Genomic DNA, 18,865 nt, shown 5'->3' with positions numbered 1-18,865 from the left:
TCATTTTTTTTTTCCTGGCTCCTACCCTAGAAGGTAAACTCCATGAATAAGGGAGCTTTGTTTTGTTTACTAAGGAATCCCTAACGTCTGGCCCAAAGCAGGTGCTCCTTAAATCTTTGTTGTAAGAACAAACGAAAAGAATAAAAAATGGTAGGGACTGAACGAAGACAATGTAAGCATGGGCTACACCACTGTAACCCATGCGGGAAGTGGCCATGGAACCAGGTCACTGGCATATCTGAGCGAATGGAAGTGGAAATAGGTAACAAGTTTCTGAAGCAAGTTGAGCAGGTATGCTCACTAGTCTTGAACAAGCAGGCAGAAAGCTTGTGTGCAGGACTAATGAACCTGACTCATCAGGATACCATACTTTGTCCAAGACTAGAGAACGGGTCTCAAAGGGAAGATGGCTGGCAGCCCAGGACATAAGGATCCTATGGAGGTCACTAATATTCTAGATGCTTTCTGACGGAAAAGAGATGTCTGCCTTAGCAAAACTGTAAATCAAGTGAAATTTTTTAAACTTTCTTTAGGCACTTTCCTATTTCTTTGCTCTCATACAGGGTGGCTGGACAGTGACTGGTAACTCTGACACCAGATCTCCATGTTCCCCAGCTATGACCCAGGCTTTACCTCACGACCTAAACCTGGCAGTCACCTAAATCCTAACCCTATTCCAATGTGATCACACTATGGGGTTTTCCTCTTGAAAACAGTGGAGTTAGCCAATCTGGGAGTCGAAAGTAGCTGGTCAGTTCATAAGCCTCCAGTTACATTCTCTTCATGCATCTCCCACCTTCACTGCCTTGTCACTGGAGAGCAGGGCTGCCTCTGCTTAGGGCAGAACAAGATTTTTACCTCTTCTAAAGCTAGAAGAAAGGCTAACTCCCAGGCTTGAGTTTTAAAAAACCTTTACGAACTAGTAATGCATGTTTGCTGCAAAAAAAAAAAGAGAAATAAAAGGCAATTAAGCAGCTTACTCCACTACCCAGAGATAACCCCTAATTATTGTTTTAGAGTACTTGTTCTAAACTCTTTTCTGCATATTCATATACCTATACAGATGTATATATCACAAATGTTTTATTTTTACAAAAACAGTGTATTATATATCCTGCTTTACCTTTATTAAAAACTATAGCAACTTCAGATATGCACTATGTTAACATGTTTGTAAGTATATTTCAATAAGAAGTACAATTTTTTTTTTTTTTAAAGTAGGCTCCACCTTGAGATCAAGAGGCACATGCTCTGGGTGCCAGGGTGGCTCAGTCAGTTAAGCTTCTGCCTTCAGCTCAGGTCATGATCCCAGGGTCCTGGGATCAGGTCCTGTGCCAGGCTTCCTGCTCAGTGGGGAGTTTGCTTCTCCCTCTCCTTCTCCCTCTGCCCCTCCCCACTCATGCTCTCTCTCTCTCAAATAAATAAAATCTTAAAGAAAGTGTCACATGCTGTAGTGACTGAGCCAGCCAGTCTCCTCTACCCCCGAAGTACAACTAATATTAACTGATATGCTCACTGAGAAAATCTCCACTTTTAGTTAACTTTTGCAAATACTTCTACTAAACAAAAATATCTTAATGGCTAAAAAGTAATGTGTTTTTACAAATTAAGAAATTACAGAAATAAAATTAAAATCACCTATAAAGTAATCATGTAGATATAATCATGATCAATATTTTTATGCATTTCCTTTAAAACTTTTGCATAATATGCATCAGGATTAGGCTTTTTCTAAACATTGTGCTCTTTAAGAAATTTTATGAAATCATTCCAAAAGAAGAGTTTGCTTAATTTTTTCTTAATTATGTCAGGATAGAAAGGGTTTAAAAGGTGACTTTGTGGGGCACCTGGGTGGCTCAGTTAGTGGTTTCCGACTCGATTTCAGTTCATGATCCCAGGGTCGAGGGATCGAGTCCCACATTGGGCTCTGAGCTCTGTGCAGAGTCTGCTAGAGATTCTCTCTCCCTCCCCCCCCCCCGCGAGCAATCTCTCTCAAATAAAATCTAATAAGAAAAAGGTGACTTTTATATGTAATTAAGCTATTTAACATGTTGTAGTGGTTGGTACTGTTAAGGAACATAACTTCCGTAACAGTCCAATAAGTATCAGTACAGTCATTTCAAGGTTCTGCAAATAAAACTTTCCACCCAAGAAGAGTTGCCACCCAATACAATGGAGACTTATTTTCTGCTGCTGTACCATTTTCTTCTGCAGGTTAAGCTAATTTATTGTGCAGAGTTGCTATCTGACTTTCTAATAAGGTTTCTAATAGGCTCCTAAATGCTGTTCACTTTGGAGGATTTTCAACTGTTAGCTGAATAATGCCTCATGCAAGATCAAACTCATGAATTTTTAGCAGCAACTGGGGTGCTACAATTTGATTCTTTCTTTAAAAATGGGCAACACAGGGGCACCTGGGTGGCTCATTAGGTTAAGCCTCTGACAAGATTTCTGCTTGGGTCATGATCTCCGGGTCATGAGACTGAGCCCCACACAGGGCTTCACGCTGATTCTCTCTCTCCATCTGTCCCTGCCCCTCCCCACCAAAATAAACAAAGTATTTTTTAAAAACTGGGCAACACAGTGTTCAACAGAACTGTAATGTCAGGAAACACACACACATTGCCCTCCCACGATCCCCCCTCCCCCACCCCAACCCGAATTGCCATTGCTAAGAAGTGGATCAATGTTACTTCTGGTTTAACTCATAAGACTGCAAGATTTATGGTTTTAGGTTAAAGTACCATGTCTGGGAGCAATACAGCTCACACTTACATCCAACATGATTTATAAGTTCAACCAAGGAAACCCTGAGGACTTTCTAACCATATAGTCTCAATAACACAAGAAATTAAAGTGCTTTCATTTCAGTAGGGTGTATACATTTTCTGAAATGAACTAGAAGATCCAAGATTCCTTACCAAAGAAAGGTAAAAAAAATTGTCAGGTTTCTCAAGAGAGGAAATTTCCCTACTTAGTACCATGTCATCCAGTCAATTCTATTTAACAAACATTTACCAAGAATGTTATGTCACATGCAGATAATAAAGAGGTTTGAAAGTTATTCCTTGCCCTCATAGACCTCACAGCCTAACACAGTGGTTCCTGTGTCCAGCAACACCATGGCGTTCTTTGTTAGAAAATTCTGAATTGCCAATTAAATTTCTTTAGTAGATTATATGACTACTCAAATTTCTATTTCTTCCCAATTTGTTTTTTTCCTCAGTTTGTCTTTCCTTTTTTTTTTTAAAGTATTTTCTAATTTCCATTTTTTTAAAAGATCTTTTTAGAGAGAGAGAGAGAAAGATTGAGAGTGTAAGAGTCGGGGGGGGGGAGCGGAAGGAGAGAGAGAGAATCTCAAGCAGACTCCTGGCTGAGCAAGGAACCCAACACAGGGCTCAATCCCAGTCCCTTGAGATCATGACCTGAGCTAAAATCAAGAGTTGGCTGCTTAACTGACTGAGTCACCCAGGTCCCCCCTTAGTTTGTCTTTCAAAGACATTTGTCTATTTCATCTAAGTTGCTCATAATAACCACTTATTATCCTTTTAATATCTGTAAGAATCCTGACACTGGAATTGTTTTTTATTTTTGATCAGTCTCAACAGGGATTTATCAATCTTAATATATTTCAAGGAAACATTTTGTTCTATTTTCTCTATTGTCTGTCCTCTACTGCATATTTTTTATTTTTATGTTTATTATGCCTTTCCTTCTATTTACCTTCACTGATTCTAAAACTTCTAATATAAGCATATAAAGCTGCATATATTTTTCCAGTTTTATAGTTTTTTATGGCAGAAAAATCTTTGGCAGAAAAAATCCAAAAAATCTTTCGTGGAGTGCTTTCTTACTCCTTACTTAAAAATCAAATTAGAAACCAATGAAACAAAACAAATAAGGAGGAAAAAGTTCCCCACTATGGTGAACATGTAGGTTTATCGAGCACATATAGAACCCATCGGAGAGTGCAGCTAAAAAACTATTTTCTCAATGAATAATTCTTCTGATACTTACTTTCAATCCAGTGAGAACTGTAGTCCAAACCTCCATAATTTTCAGTGTAAAGAAATTTATGGGAAAAGTGCAGCTAGGAAGACATTGCCTCTAAAAAACACATACACTGCTCCCACAATGCAAAGCCAGTTCCTTTTCCTTCCCCTGCAGTGATGTGTACCCCCATGGCTGCCATTCCATTAATAAAAACCTTTTCATGACTGGTAAATTCTCTACTCTTTCCTACAATGTGTATAGAGCATTATACTAATGAGACAAAATGAAATAGAAAACATGGTCTATGCTTGAGATGTAAGCATACCCCATGACCCAATAATGCCACCAAAAGACATGTACAAAATGTTCACAGCACCATTCAGCAGAATGATCAATGTCCATCAATGGCAAAATGGAAATAAACACTCTTCACAATGAACAAAATTACTGCTACAGTGTGTAACAGACTGGCCACAAGCTTTGTAAACCAAAGATCCTGGACATGAATTTCAGTTCTGCTACTTAATGTAATATCAAATATGTAGACATGAGTATATAACCTCATAACCCTGCTTTCTCCATCTGAAAAATAGGGTCATATCACCTGTCTTACAAGATTTTTCTGAGGATTAAAAGTCATGTGCATATAACACAAAGCACTATGTCTAACAGGTGCTCAGTAAACAATAAGTCTAGGATTTTAAGAGATGGAACTTCTATCACTCAGGATCAATATCAGATTTTTTTATACATAAACTTTCTTCTTAAGATGTTTCACCGGACCTGCCAAACCAATCTGTAGCATTTCTAAGTTGCCAACTCAGTCATTGGTAAAACTACACAAGAACCAGGTCATGGCATTTTACTACTCAGCTACTTTATGAACCCATATGCAATTGCAGCTGTCAGCTCTAATGTCAGAGGATCAAATGAGTTGGAAAGATTAAACAAATGGGCAGGAGAAATGCCAATAAGTGCATAAACTGGACAGGAGTCCAACTGGTTCCATTACAAAGTTGATCCCTAAAACGCTATGCACATTCTTTATAAAGAGAAGCATATGCAGGTTAGGATGCCTGAAAAGCAAAAGAATGAAAATGGGACAAAACATCCCTTAGTACTACTGTGGTTTTCAGCCTAATTCTGAGCCTCCTTTGGTCTTAAAAATAAATCTATTCATACTTGTCGTTAAAGAATAAAACATAGAAATCCTACAATAAATCTCACTTTGACTTCTTTTTAATGTAAAATGTGTGTGTGTGTGTGTAAGATCTGGTATTTAGTAGCACCCAGATTCTAAATTTTAAAGTTATAATAAAAATTAGGAGAAATGACTATTTTTATATATAATACATATTCAAGTAAAATTTTTACTCACTTATAAAGAAAAGTCAGGATATTAACTTATATTGCCATCTAAACTAGTAAGCAGAAGGCGGAGGCAGGGCAAAGAAAAAAAAATAAGTCTCCTAAAATCTTGATACCAAATTTCCTGATCCAAAACAGTTCCTTGAAGAGTAAGGCTCCAAAATTCGGTATTTGACTGTATATGCCTATTACCCTAGCTAGTTCTATTCTATTAAAATTTATCATTAGGCCTATCAAGTTTTAAAAAGAAGATACTTTTAAGAATTTATGAGTAATTCAAAGTAACTCTAAATCCAGTTCCATTCATTCCACTAGAAAGGTCAGTACTCCATCTTGGTGCAAGTCAGTGACATAGGGGCTCTATACAAAGGGACTGAAGAACAAGAAGCTTTTTCTTTCTTTCTGGCTGAATTACTGGGAGAATCCCAGGCCATTTCTAACCTAGTGGAAACAAAGAAAAACTTTGGCCAAAGCCTTGTGAATCTGTGTTATTCCAGGCACCATGTTTTCAGAGCCCATGCTTGATTTATTTTGTTGCATGGATCTAGTTTTCCATTCATATGACGTTGTGCATAGAAGAATCAACCTTGTTAGGGAAGTCCTCTTTCAGTTTTCCTCAATGATCCATTTATGTGCAAAAGTTCTACAGATTTCCTTCAGTTTGTCTCTCTAAAGAAAGCAATGTCATCCACATTTGAAAAACAGCTAGCACACAGGCTGTCTGCCACACAGAAGCAAAAGTTTAAAAAAAAAAGTGAGATCCATAAGTTTAAACCAACATGGCACCCAACACATTTGTTTAAAATCCTAATTCAATGTTTGCAAGTGCAATTCAATTGCAAAGTGCAATTCAATTCCCGCACTTTGCAAGATAGTCTTTTAATTTAAAATGATGGTATTCTGTTACTTTTAATCCAAAATCTTGAAAAATTTTAAATATCTAATAACAGAGGACATGTTAGCTAAATTAAAGTACTGCCTTTTTTTTTTTTTAAGATTTTATTTATTTGACAGAGACACAGCAAGAGGGGGAACACAAGCAGGGGGAGTCGGAGAGGGAGAAGCAGGCTTCCTGCTGAGCAGGGTGCGCAATGCGGCCCCATCCCAGGACCCTGAGATCATCACCTGAGCCCAAGGCAGACCCTTAATGACTGAGCCACCCAGGCACCCTAAAGTACTACCTTTTTAACAGAACCATACAGCTATTGAATTTTTACTAAGAATTTTTAGTAACAAGAAATAATTTAATGTTACATGGGAAGGGAGAAGCATGATTAAAAAACATCCACATAAAATAGGACCTCAACTTCACAGAACAAAGAGGAAACACATCAAAATGTTAGTTACACCTTGATGTTTATTTTCTTTCTTACTAACCAAGAATAATCTGTTTCAAATTGTTTTTCTGAATAAAGACATTCAGTGGCTTTTCAATTAAATACAAAAGACCATGAGAACATTATTCAGCCACAATGATAAAGGATCTAGCCAACTAGAATTCAGATTCTAGTATGTAATTTCAAGAAATCCTTGAACTTGCACATGACCAATGTAACTTGCTCATGTTTTAGAAGTAGAGGGAATTTTATCCCCAAATAACTGATGACTAAGAGAATATTAAGTATACAAATAAGTTCTAAGAAATTGACTAAAGTATAGCTTTTATGTATTAGAAACAGGAAGAAATGGATATTAGAAATAGATGGCAAGAGGTTATAATAAAAAGTGTCAGATAAAAAGGGTCAACAGTTTTTACTGAAAGCACAGCTCACGTTCACCACTCTCAGGGACACTGCTATGCTACGTATCCCAGAGAGAAAGGCATCACCTCAAGGTACCCTACAGGGACAATGAAAAGAAGACAAAGTACACCTTCATGCTAAAACCACACCACGAAACCATTCTAAACAAGAGCCATGATAATTTCAATAGTGACAGAAATTACTTATCCTTTAGTAGTAATCAAAAAGACTAACACCAGATACTTCATCTCCTCATATACTTTGTATATTCAAAAGTCTCAAATATTTTTAACCTGAGATATTTCAGAAACAGAAATTGCAAAAATAACAATACTCACAGCCCCCCATAAAGGATTTTTTTCCAACAACATCCAGCAATGCCTTTTACTCTTCTGATTAATCATACTTATCTCCTGTGTGTGGAGGAATTACTTGGATCTATGATTTATGGGTAAAACCTACAGGTCTGTATTTAGACACCAGACACGCACACATCTTCTGTCTGACATGGTGAACTAACTAATGGGAAGTGCAGAGCTAGGTTTCACAACTCTTCTAGCACTGATGCAGCCTCAAAGATCTACGCAAGTAAAGCATTTCAAAATTCCATGAAGATATTTCAAAAAATGCAGTGAGAGAGCTCTACGGTACTGGGGTAGAATGGAAAGGATGGGGCCAATGGCATGTGATTTTACTGCAGTTACAGCCTTTAGATTTATAACAAACTACCCTTTAAAAATAGGTTTTAAAGGGTCTTAGGATTTTTTTCATGTTCATCAGAAAGTCCTAGGAAATGTTGAAGAGCGAAACACAGTGAAATAGTGTTTATGCTCTCTGTTTCCTGAGCAAAAGAGCCTTCTATTTCCTTCCTGGGCTACCTAGCAATGCCAAATAACTTCATAAAAACATCAGGATTTTAAAGGAGGAGAGGTACCAATAAGCAAATTTCTCATCCTTGCCGTGAATCAGAGAAAATTACTGATTAAAGTCAATGCTTTAGTTAATAAATCAGACTTTTCAAAACACCTAATGGTTTATCATGTGAATTCAGCATTTACATAATAACCCAAATGCTAATTTCCCTTTCATGTGATATTCAGATGTTGTCAGAATCAAACTCTAATACTGAGAGTCAGTTCACTTTTGCTATATCACTTCTTCAAATTGCTATGTCTCTGAAAGAATGACAAACTGAAAATAGTATATTACCTTAAAGAACTTGACAATACATGAGAAAATTCTGATGGATAGAAAAAGCACTTAATGTAGCTTATGAACCAAACAAGTAGAAGTATGGAGGAAACTACTTGGAGAAACTCACTAAAATCATGAAGTCTTAGAAATTTAGAAATCCTCCCATTGTATGGGTGAGAAAACTGAGGCCACGGTGTCAAAGTAGATGTAGCCATACTGATATATTAGGGAGACAAGCTATATACAATCCAGATCTTCTGATAGATTTTTTTTCCGTATAATTTCCATAGCATTATATTTCTAAATTAGTTCCTAAACATGCTGTTATCCAGTAGAATAATTTCAAGGAGTGGTGATTTTAAGAGCTGGCAACCTACCTGCAACAATCTCTTGCTATCAATGAATGTCATTATCAGCTTTGAAAGCTAAGCTCTATGAAATGAAAGGTATAGTAAAGAGACAGGACATGTTCACAGTGTGGATACCAACTAGCTGAGGGCTTCACCAATCCAAGCCACCATCCCCACCCAGATCAGCCCAGGGCTGGGGTGTCCTCTGTAGAGTCAGGGTAGGTTTTATACAGGAAGCGCTGGAGTATGTACTCAGGCTTCAGTGATGAAGTCAAATGAGGATGTCAGCATTTTTGGTTCCCTTCAAACTGACCACATGCCAGTAAACTATTGGCTAAAACTGCAACTGTCCTCCTCCACTGCAGTGTGCCAGGGCCAGAAGGATCCTAACGAGTATGTTGGCTCTGGTTCTTGACCTCTTTTTCACTGTTTTAGCATGTGGTAAGCAAAGAAAAAGAAAATTCATATAAAGTATTTTCTGATAATTTGACCCTGTATAGTATAGATTTTATATGTCTGTAATTAATTAAGCCTCTTCATCACTGTTCATTCAGATACTACATGGCTATAGCTGTAGAAACAGGTTGCAAAAATTACACTGAAATAACATTTCTGTCATAAATGTGTGGGGTTTTTTTTTTCCAGTTTGCTGCTTACATTTTGGTCTACTACATTTTATAAGAACAGATGTATCTGTCTTGGCTTCAAATCAAGTGATTTGATCAGCTTAGTCACACTATATACATTAATTAAATTTGAGAATGGCTTTAGAAACCATGATATTAACCAATCTGTTACAAAGGTAAAATTAGTACCCTACCTCCAAAAACATTATTTAAATATTTATCTAAAAATAAATCTTTAGAAAAGGAAAATAACAAAGCTATTTATCTGTTCCTAACACCATCATTCTGCTCCATGTCTTGATAAAATTATCAGTAACTAGAGCTGTATACTTAAGTGTTCTTCTCATGAGAACCCTGACAAAGAGGGGTCATTATAGCCTCATTGTACAGATGGTGAAAGTGAGAACTCAAGTTAGGCAGCTTTCTCAAAAACTAAGTGGCAGAGCTGCAATTCAAACCGTGCACTGTTCAACTTCAAAACCTGGTCTCTAAAATCCAAAATGCCTGCTTAGTCTCCCAAAGCTTTCTCGAAGTTATTAACCTTGGATGGAAGAAGAAAAACTTTCACCCTGAGTTTTCTTGTATTTAACCCCAAACTCAAAAACTGAAATGGTTTATACCTGGGAAACTTCTGCTTTCTACTCCATGTGACCTTTTCATAACCAAACTCCTCAAAACTTTGTATTTAATCTACTTGTAAGCCAATAGTTTGACAAATGATCCTCCTTTTGTATAACTCACCCCTTAGTCCACCCAAGCAATAGTCAGTTTTAGCTTAGTTTGCCCATTGGTCATGAGAATGAGAAGAGTACATCTGTCATTTTCTCAAGGCCACTTTGAGCCAGAAATATAATTCTGGTCTAAGGTCTGGTTGCTAAACCACGCTTCCTCTGCAATGGTAAGCTACTATTGGTAGGCTGGTCTTTAAGAAACAAAAAATAACAAGTATGGGATATTTAAAATACTCCTTTTGCTGATCTCTTTCCCCTAACTCGTCCCTCCCCTCTATTTGCCCATTTCCTATATATTCTGTATTGTGATTATGGAAAGAAACTGCAACTGCTTTGGCAGATAAGGAAAAAAATCTTACTCCTATTTCAAACATGAAGCAAAGTTTCATTTCCTTTTCTTATTAAAATATGGGATATAGCCTCAAGAAGTATGATACTTTCAAAAAGTGTCATGTTAAATCCATTTCTTCTATTTAAATTTTATTGGTACAGACCATTATCTTTTGATTTATAAATTTAAGACACTGCACTAAGAAATGTGTTGGTATCCATGCATATAGTAACTCGGCACTGTTGAGCTGGTCTAAACCGGCACTGTCAACTGAATTTCTGTGGTGATGGAAATGTTCTGCATTTGTGCAGTATTAAGGTAGCGACATGAGCACTTGAAACATGGCTTGTGTGACCAGGACTAAAATTAATTTTATTTTAGTTAATTTAAATTTTAAAAACAACCAGCATAGGACAGCATAGGTCTCAGGTCTGGGTGTCTTTTTTAATTTTTATTTTGAATTAATTATAGACTCACAGGAAATTGCAAAAATAGTAGAGAGGTTCAGTTTCCCCTAATGATTACATCATCTTATATAACTATAATACAATATCAAGACCAGGAACTTGACATTGGCACAATGTGTTTAGTTCTATGCCACTTTATCACTTGTATAGACCTGTATAAGCACAATCACAATCACGATACTGAAGGATTCCAGCATCATTAAGAGCTCCCTCATGCAACCCATTTCTAGTCATCAATACCTTTCTCTTCATTGTCCCTAACCCCTGCATCCACTACTCTGTTCTCTATTTCTATCATGTTGTCATTTACAGAACACTCTATAAGTGTATTCACACAGTATGTGACCGTGACTCTGAGATTGGCTTTTTTCACTCAGCATAATACTCTTGAGACCCTTTCAAGTGCTTGCATGTATCAACAGTCCGTTCCTTTTCTGTTGCTGAGTAGAATTCTACGGTGTGGTTGTACCACAATGAGTTCAGCCATTCACATGTTAATGAACATTACATTGTTAAACAGTCTTTCACATTACAAATAAAACTGCTATGAACATTCGTGTACAGGCTTAGTGTGGATCTAAGTTTTCATTTCTCTGGGATGAATGTTCAGAAGTACGACTGCTAGACTGTATGATGAGTGTCCACATGTGCTTATTTTCATTTGTTACCTGTATATCCTCATGGTGTTTGCCCATTTTCTAATTAGGTTGTTAGGGTTTTCCTTTCTTTCCTTCTTTCTTTTTTTTATACTGTTCAGTTTTGAGAGTTCTTTATATATTCTAAGTAGAGTCCTTTGTCAAATATAGCGTTCTTAGATATTTTCTTCCAGTCTATCATTTGTCTTTTTGCCCTTTTAACAATCACACAGCCAAAAGATTTAAACTTTGAGGAAGTCCCATTTATCAATATTTTTTCTTTTATGGTTTTTATGCTTTTGGTGTCATGGCTAAGAACTTTCTGGTAAGTTCTAGGTCTAGAAGATTTTCTCCTAGGCTTTCTTTAAAAAGTTTTACAGTTTCATGTTTTACATTTAAATTGACCTATTTTGAGTTAATTCGTGGATATAGTCTAAGTTTTAGGTGGAAGTTCATTTTTTTGGGGGGGTCCACAGATATCCAATTGCTCTAACACCATTTGTTGCAAAGATACACTCTATTTGCACCTTTGTCAAGAATCATCTGGCTCCACTTGCGCGGGGCTAATTCTGGGTTCTCAATTCTGTTGCACTGACCTATTTGTCTATCCCTCTGGTAATACCATAGTCTTGGTTACTGTAGCTATATCACGTCTTAAAATTAGAACGATTCTCCACACATTATGCTTCTTTTTTCAAAACTGTTTTTTAGCTGTTTTGGTTACTTTGCCTTTCCGTGTAAATTTTAGAATAATCTTATCTATACCTATAAAAAATCTTGCTAGAATTTTAACAGGAATGTTGTTAAACCTATACATCAATTTGGGAGAACAGTCATCTTCATTGTATTGAGAGTCATCCAATCCAAGAACACAGTATGTGTCTCCATTTATTTAGATTTTTATTTCCTTCATCAGCACTTTGTAGTTTTCATGGGTATATCTTTTAAAAGCAACACAAAGACCTAGAAATAGCTTATAAATGCCACCAAAATAAAAAGCGATAGTCTAAACAGGTTTTGGAAATCAAAGTGATCTGGGCTAACTAAAGTTAAAAATCAAGAATCACACAAACACAAGTATGTTCATTTGGGGCAAATAAGCAGATTTTGCTGAAAGACTGGCTTCCCATCATTTACAAAGAAATAAAAGGGCACTACAGGTAATTCTGCAATTAAAACAGTACACAGGACACATTAGAAGTTTAAAGGATGGAGTACATAGCTTCCATTATAGGTAGCACTTCTTCCCTTTCTCGATTTTATTTTTCCTATGTATCAAAGCCATGCATTACATGTGCAATAATAGTGCAAGACGAGGGGTCTAAATTACATATTTGCAAAGGTCCGTTCCAAATCCTACAATATTTTAGGGATTATATTTTTGAAAAGTGATAGAAAATAATGCTTTTTGAATGTTGCTGCTTAGATATCTACAAGAGGCCAGGTCAAGTGGAAAAAATTCTGTTGAATAGTAAATGTATATAACTATTTGGACAATCTATGAAAGCTGCAGGGAAAAGTGAGAAACAAGAAAATTTTGAAGAGATTAAAATTAGTTAGCCCAGAAATGAGAATTCTGTGAAAATACCTGTAAAGTAATTAGGAAGTTATGTACCTACCCAAAGGAAATGAACAACTTAAAAATATACACAAGAATACATTCTTAACAACTGGAGTTCAAAATAGTGAGACCACAGTAGGTTGTACAAACCCTGAAATAGGTAAGGTCCTATTCATGATGAGTATAATCGTGAAGTATAGTTGTGAAGGTAGGAGAGTACCAAAATAATTCAGAGACCATCAACATTCTACAAGCATATGATCCACATCTTCAAAAAACCGTGCCCAGCTTTCAAATCTGACTGAGAAAGAAGAATCTGAAGACTGGAGACTAAGGAACAATTAACAGTGACTATTTCCTGCTTACCTCTGTGTCTCCTAGAATGCTTTATCAGTTCACACACAATAATTGCTTGATGGACTGATGACTACCTAGGATTATCCCAAAGCAAATGGAATTATAATTGGTAGAGAAACAGAGGAAGACAATTTCTGAAAACCAAGAGCATGGGCATCATTTTCTAAACTGTTGGTCATGATTATCATGCTGGAGAAGTTGGACACTGGCAGCTAGAAGGATTCTTCCACAGAATCAAACACATGTATCACTGTCATCTTATCCACACTATCCTAATCTCACTCCTGAAGAGGTCACTGCACCAGACTGGGCAGTGTATGAGGAGAATAAAGAAGAAAAAACAAATAAAAGAACCAAGGAGAGAGGGGGGGAAAAAAGGAGGAAGTGCATTATTAGTCATCTTGAAAACTACTTAAAGACGTAGGAGAGTAAAAACTAAAAGTAAGGGAAACTAGTGCTGCCCCAAACATTTTTATAAATGACCAAATTAAAGAAAAATTATTCAAGTTATTTTATGTTTAACATCTTATCAGTACTATCAAGATAAAGTATAACCAAAACCAAAACTATTGAAATGTTCGATTCTAAGCTAACTATAGAAACTAAAGGTCAAAGATTTAACACCAGTCAGATTCACTCAATTTTAAAGTTACAAGTTGTTTTTAAACTCTTGAATCACTATTGTAATAAAGCATTGTTTGATTTTTTTTTTTTTTAACAGAACTCCAATTTGAATAGGGAAAAATCTACTAACATAAGTGCTTGACAAATTCAGGAAGCCATTTACTAGCCTATATGAGCAAACCTAATACATGATTCGGGTGAATAGACAAAATCAGAGGCCACTCTTCCGGCTGTTTTGTCCTCTCTTACCAGTCGAAACAGCTGCACACAAAAGTTCCAAATGGTAGAAAACCTTGAGACTCTTTCACCCCATTATTCACCTCTGCCTTTACCACAATCATTTCTACAATGCACCCAGAGCCTGCCTTTCATTGTTCACAATTCCTGAACAGCATTTAGTCCCTATTTTAAGAAGGAAAGTCTGTAGAAGGGGGTTATTTCTCTGCCTTTGGTAATAAAAAAGGCAATCTACTCAAAATAACCAGTTCCATTCTCAGACCAATTAAAATCATAAATGCATTCAGACATCGCTGTCACATCCAAATCTTGACACAACAAAGGTGCTAAAGACTATATTCTGTTAATGAGGAATTTAAATTTAATTCTACCAAAAAAATGACTTTTGTGCACCAGTGAAATGCAACATTTAAAATTTCCACAAACAGATACTGAGAGGCTCTTTATATGTAGATGTTTCTTTTAACCTCCTTCCAGAGCTTGAACCTTTCTCCAACTAACAATTAACTTGTAAACTGATGAATTTACAACTTACACTGAGTGCCTTTTCAGTACTACAAAAACCAAAAGCAAAAGCAAAACACCAAAAACAAAACTCAAAAATATCTCTAACAGGTTACAAGTGGGTTAATGACAGCCACAAATTCTTTGCCACCACTCCCACACCAAGAGGTAAGGTCTATTTCTCCACCTCCTTGAACGACTATCCAACAGAAAACAGCAGAAATGACTATTGCACCAGTTCTGAGCTCCATCTTTAAGAAGCCTGGCAATTTCTCTTTCCTTTTTGGAGTCCAGCTGTCATGTTATGAAAACATCCAAATAGCTACACGCATGAGAAAGGCCTACATGGAAGAGAATGAAGGCCCAGCTGACAACTCCAGCTAAAATCACAGCTGATGGCACCAAGCTGCCAGCCCTGCAAGTGAGCTACCTTGGAAATAAATCTTATAGCCTTAATCAATCTGTTCCAGCAGACAACACGTAGACCAGAAATGAGCCATCCTTACCAAACCCTGGCCAGAACCCAAAGTTGTGAGCAAGAAAATAGTTTTTTTTTTTTTTTTTAAGATTTATTTATTTACTTGACAGAGAGAGAGCACATAAGCAGGCAGAGGGAGAGGGAGCAGCAGGTTCCGCTGAGCAGAGAGCCTGACGTGGGGCTCTACCCCACGAACCTGAGATCATGACCTGAGCCAAAGGTAGACCCTTAACCAAATGAGCCATCCAGGTGCCCCCAAAATAGTTGTTGTCTTAAGCCACTAAATTTGGGGATGATTTGTTAGGCAGCAACAGATAACCAAAACAAAGTTTGGAACCAGAAGAGGGGCTGGAACAAAAACCTAAAATATATATCAGCTTTGGGTCCAGGTGATGGGCAGAAGTTAGAAGAATCTCGAGGAGACAGTTAATAAAGATCTGAAAATGTGAAGAAATGTTACCAGTGGCTGAAGAAAGGGAACCTACATCACGTGCTGGCAGAATAATTATCAAACCCAAAGCATGCAGTAGCATGGGAATAGAAAGGGCACCCAATGAACTCATGGATCTGACTAAGGAGAATTGCAGGAAGAATGCTGAAAGTACAAAATGGTTCACGTTAGCCACCTATGACAAAATATGGGTGAAATGAACTAAAAAAGGAACAGTTTGGCTCCTTTTCAAGTAGAATTTAGAGGAAATAAGAAGGAGTGGACTTGATGGGTTCAAAAATAAAACCATTCCTCATTCCAGCAGCTTAGCAAAAAGCTCAAGGCAAAGATCAAACCCTGGAGTGCCAGTAAAATGTGGCCTCAAAACCTTTTTTGAGCCCTCAAAGATTTTAGGTGGTTGGTTCCTCATAGATTGTTAGACCAGTGGTTCTAAAACTTCGTATGCACCAAACTCAGCTGGGGTTGGCGGGGGAAGCATGTTAAAACCCAGACTGCTGCATCCGATCCTCACAATTTGATTCAGCAAGTCTGCTATGGGGTCTGACCTCTGTAGTTCCCAAGTGATGCTAATGCTGCTGGTACAGAGACCATACTTTGCAAATCACAGTGCTAGACCAAAAGGCTTTGCAGGATTTTAAGTGTGTCTTAAGAACCATCTCTACCAGACAGTAGAGCTTGTAAGATTTTTTTTTTTAAAGATTTTATTTATTTATTTGAGAGAGAGAGAGAGCACAAATGGGGAAGACGGTAAGGGGCAGAGAGAGAGAGAGAAGTAGACTCCCCTTTGAGCAGGTAGCCCAGCACTGGGCTCGATCCCAGGACCCCCAGATAATGAACTGAGCCAAACGCAGGCACTCAACCAACTAAGCCACCCAGGTGCCCTGAGCTTTTAAGAATCTTAATGGTATTTTCATGTAATGTCCTGACTTAAAGGCAGTTTAAGGTAGAGCCCTGTTTCAAAGAGATCTGTGGGAATGGTTTAATCTAATGTTGTGAACCCCAAAGCAATCCATGAGAATACTCCTAAAAACTCTGAAAACATATCAATGGAAAGACCATCAGTCTGGACTAAAAAGACATAGTTCAAAATGAAAAATACCAGGGCCCTTATTCAGACAGGAAGAGGCTACAAACATAAGTCATTTCTTATGGAAAAGTAAGATTTAGAGGACATAACCAGGAGCATAGAGAGTAGAGACAAGAGCCATGAAGAACCACCCAGATTATAAACTAGTCCTAGGGCGCCTGGGTGGCTCAGTCAGCTGGGCATCCAACTCTTGATTTCAGCTCAGGTAATAGTCTCGGGATCGTGAGACTGAGCCCTGCATCAGGCTCTGTGCTGGGTGTAGATCCTGCTTGGGATTCTCTCTCTCCCTCTGCCCCCCTAAAAAAACAAAAACAAAAAAACTACTCCCTAAACAAGGAACCATTGACATTTACCTAGCTGGATTTTAGCACTGTTGTGGACCGGGGACTGCTAGGTGTCTCCCATTTCCCCTTTCTGTTTTTTTTTTGTTTTTTTCTTTTTTAAATAATAGCTTTACTGAGATATAAGTCACATGCCATACAATTTACCTGAAGTTTGCAACTCAGTGGTTTTAAGTATATCCACAGATAAAACCAGATAGCTTTAAAACATTTCCATCACCTCAAAAAGAAACCTGTACCCTTAGTTATCACCCCCCATACACCCATCCCACTGGCTCTAAGAAGCTGCTAATCTACTTTGTTTCTACAGATTTACCTATTAAGGACATTTCATATAAATGGAATCAGACGATATGTGCTCTCTGGGACAATTTCTTGTACCTAGCATATTTTCAAGGTTTATCCATGTTGCAGTATATTATCAGTACTTCATTCCACTGTATGGATATACCAGAATTCATGTTTCTATCCATCATTTGATAGATATTTGAGTTGTTTCCACCTTTTGGCTATTATAATGTTGCTAAGTTGTATTCATGCACAAGTTTTGGGTAGGCATATTTTTTCCTTTCTCTTAGGTAGATAGGTCAAATGGTAACTCTATGTTTAACCTTTTATGGAATTGCCAGACTGTTTGCAAAGTGATGGCACCATTTTACATTCCCATCAGCAGTGTATCTGTGTTATGACTTCTCCACAGCCTCTAATACCTTTTTGAAGGAGAGTGTCTGTTGCAATTTTCCTGTCCCTGCCTTGCCGTTGTATGTTGGGTGGGAGTAGGAGAGCAAATAACTTGTGCCTTTAGTTCACAGGAATTTGTTTGAGATTAGCTGTACCCAAAGAGCCTCATCTGCACCTGGACCTGATTTAGATGAGCTTCTGGACTCCAGCTAACATAGCAACAGAGTGAGGCTTGTGGGGGTCTTGTGTGTGGGCTAGCGTAGTCTGCATATGTGAGGGGCCAGAGAGCACACTATGGTAAACTGTCATTCTGGTGGTCACCTCCAATGAACCACACTTGTGGGTATTCACGCCCTTGTACAGTCCCGTCCCACATGGACGCTGGGCCAGGCCTATTACTGCTGAAACCATTAGTATATGTCAGAAATGATGCAGTGCCAGTTCTGGGCCTAGCCCTTAACTGCTTGGGCAGCATCTACTTCTTCCATTTTGGAACCCAGACACCACAAGGGTACCTAAGCAGCCACTGAGTCCCAGCTCCCAAGCCAGCCTCAGAGCACCACAGCCAACCCAGCATCCAGATGACACCACATAGAACAGAGCCTCCTGGTCAACGTACTGAATCAGGAGATAAGTCGCTGTTTTAGACTATCAAGTTTTGGAGTGGTTTATTACACGGCCATTAATAACCCAAACAGGTCGCTTTTAGTGGTATTTTAAGCTTCACTTCTCTCCTAGTCACACTAGGCTACTTAATTATGAAGAACTGTAACGTGCAGTAAACTTTTTTTCCCCCCTCTACAAATTCATCCTATTATACCTAGGATCAACTCAACAATCATTTAAGCAAATGAAATAAACCTTCTAGGTCTCAGGAGACTTTTCATAGAGTCTATCTTAGAGTCCAAGTCAGTAGAAAGTTCCCATTTTCAGTAGAAAGCAATGAGCAGCTACACAAGCCACCAGAGAGGACTGGCCAGGGATGGGAATCTCAGCAGTAGCTGACATCTCTTGGTGCTCAGCAAGGCACACCAGGAGTACAGACCAATCCAAGGAAAGGCCCTGTGTCTCAGGAATTTGGAAGAGAGGCTGGGGGCACACAAATAC

The 18,865-nt window shown here is 37.9% G+C and overlaps 1 protein-coding gene across 2 annotated transcripts in view; it reads right to left on the bottom strand.

Annotated features, from left to right (window-relative positions):
- The window catches only part of FGD4 (FYVE, RhoGEF and PH domain containing 4), a 148,807-nt gene that overhangs the window by 122,632 nt on the left and 7,310 nt on the right, over positions 1–18,865 (bottom strand). Inside the window, exon 1 of one of the 2 annotated variants that reach the window (XM_028113202.1) lies at positions 7,442–7,606. The exons of the other annotated variant lie outside the window; for it this stretch is intronic. Within the exon in view, the coding sequence (XP_027969003.1) occupies positions 7,442–7,451 (10 nt within the window). The 5' untranslated portion in view covers positions 7,452–7,606. Of the gene's footprint in view, positions 1–7,441; positions 7,607–18,865 lie in introns of those variants that run through there. 2 annotated transcript variants of the gene reach the window in all.

The sequence above is a fragment of the Eumetopias jubatus genome, unplaced genomic scaffold (genome assembly GCF_037043125.1).
Source record: "Eumetopias jubatus isolate StellerSeaLion01/CBP00866 unplaced genomic scaffold, mEumJub1_p1.0 scaffold_8, whole genome shotgun sequence".
In the NCBI taxonomy this organism is placed as follows: Eukaryota; Metazoa; Chordata; class Mammalia; order Carnivora; family Otariidae; genus Eumetopias; species Eumetopias jubatus.
The sequence above is the reverse complement of the archived record's forward strand: the minus strand, read 5'-3'. Positions and strand labels throughout refer to the sequence as shown.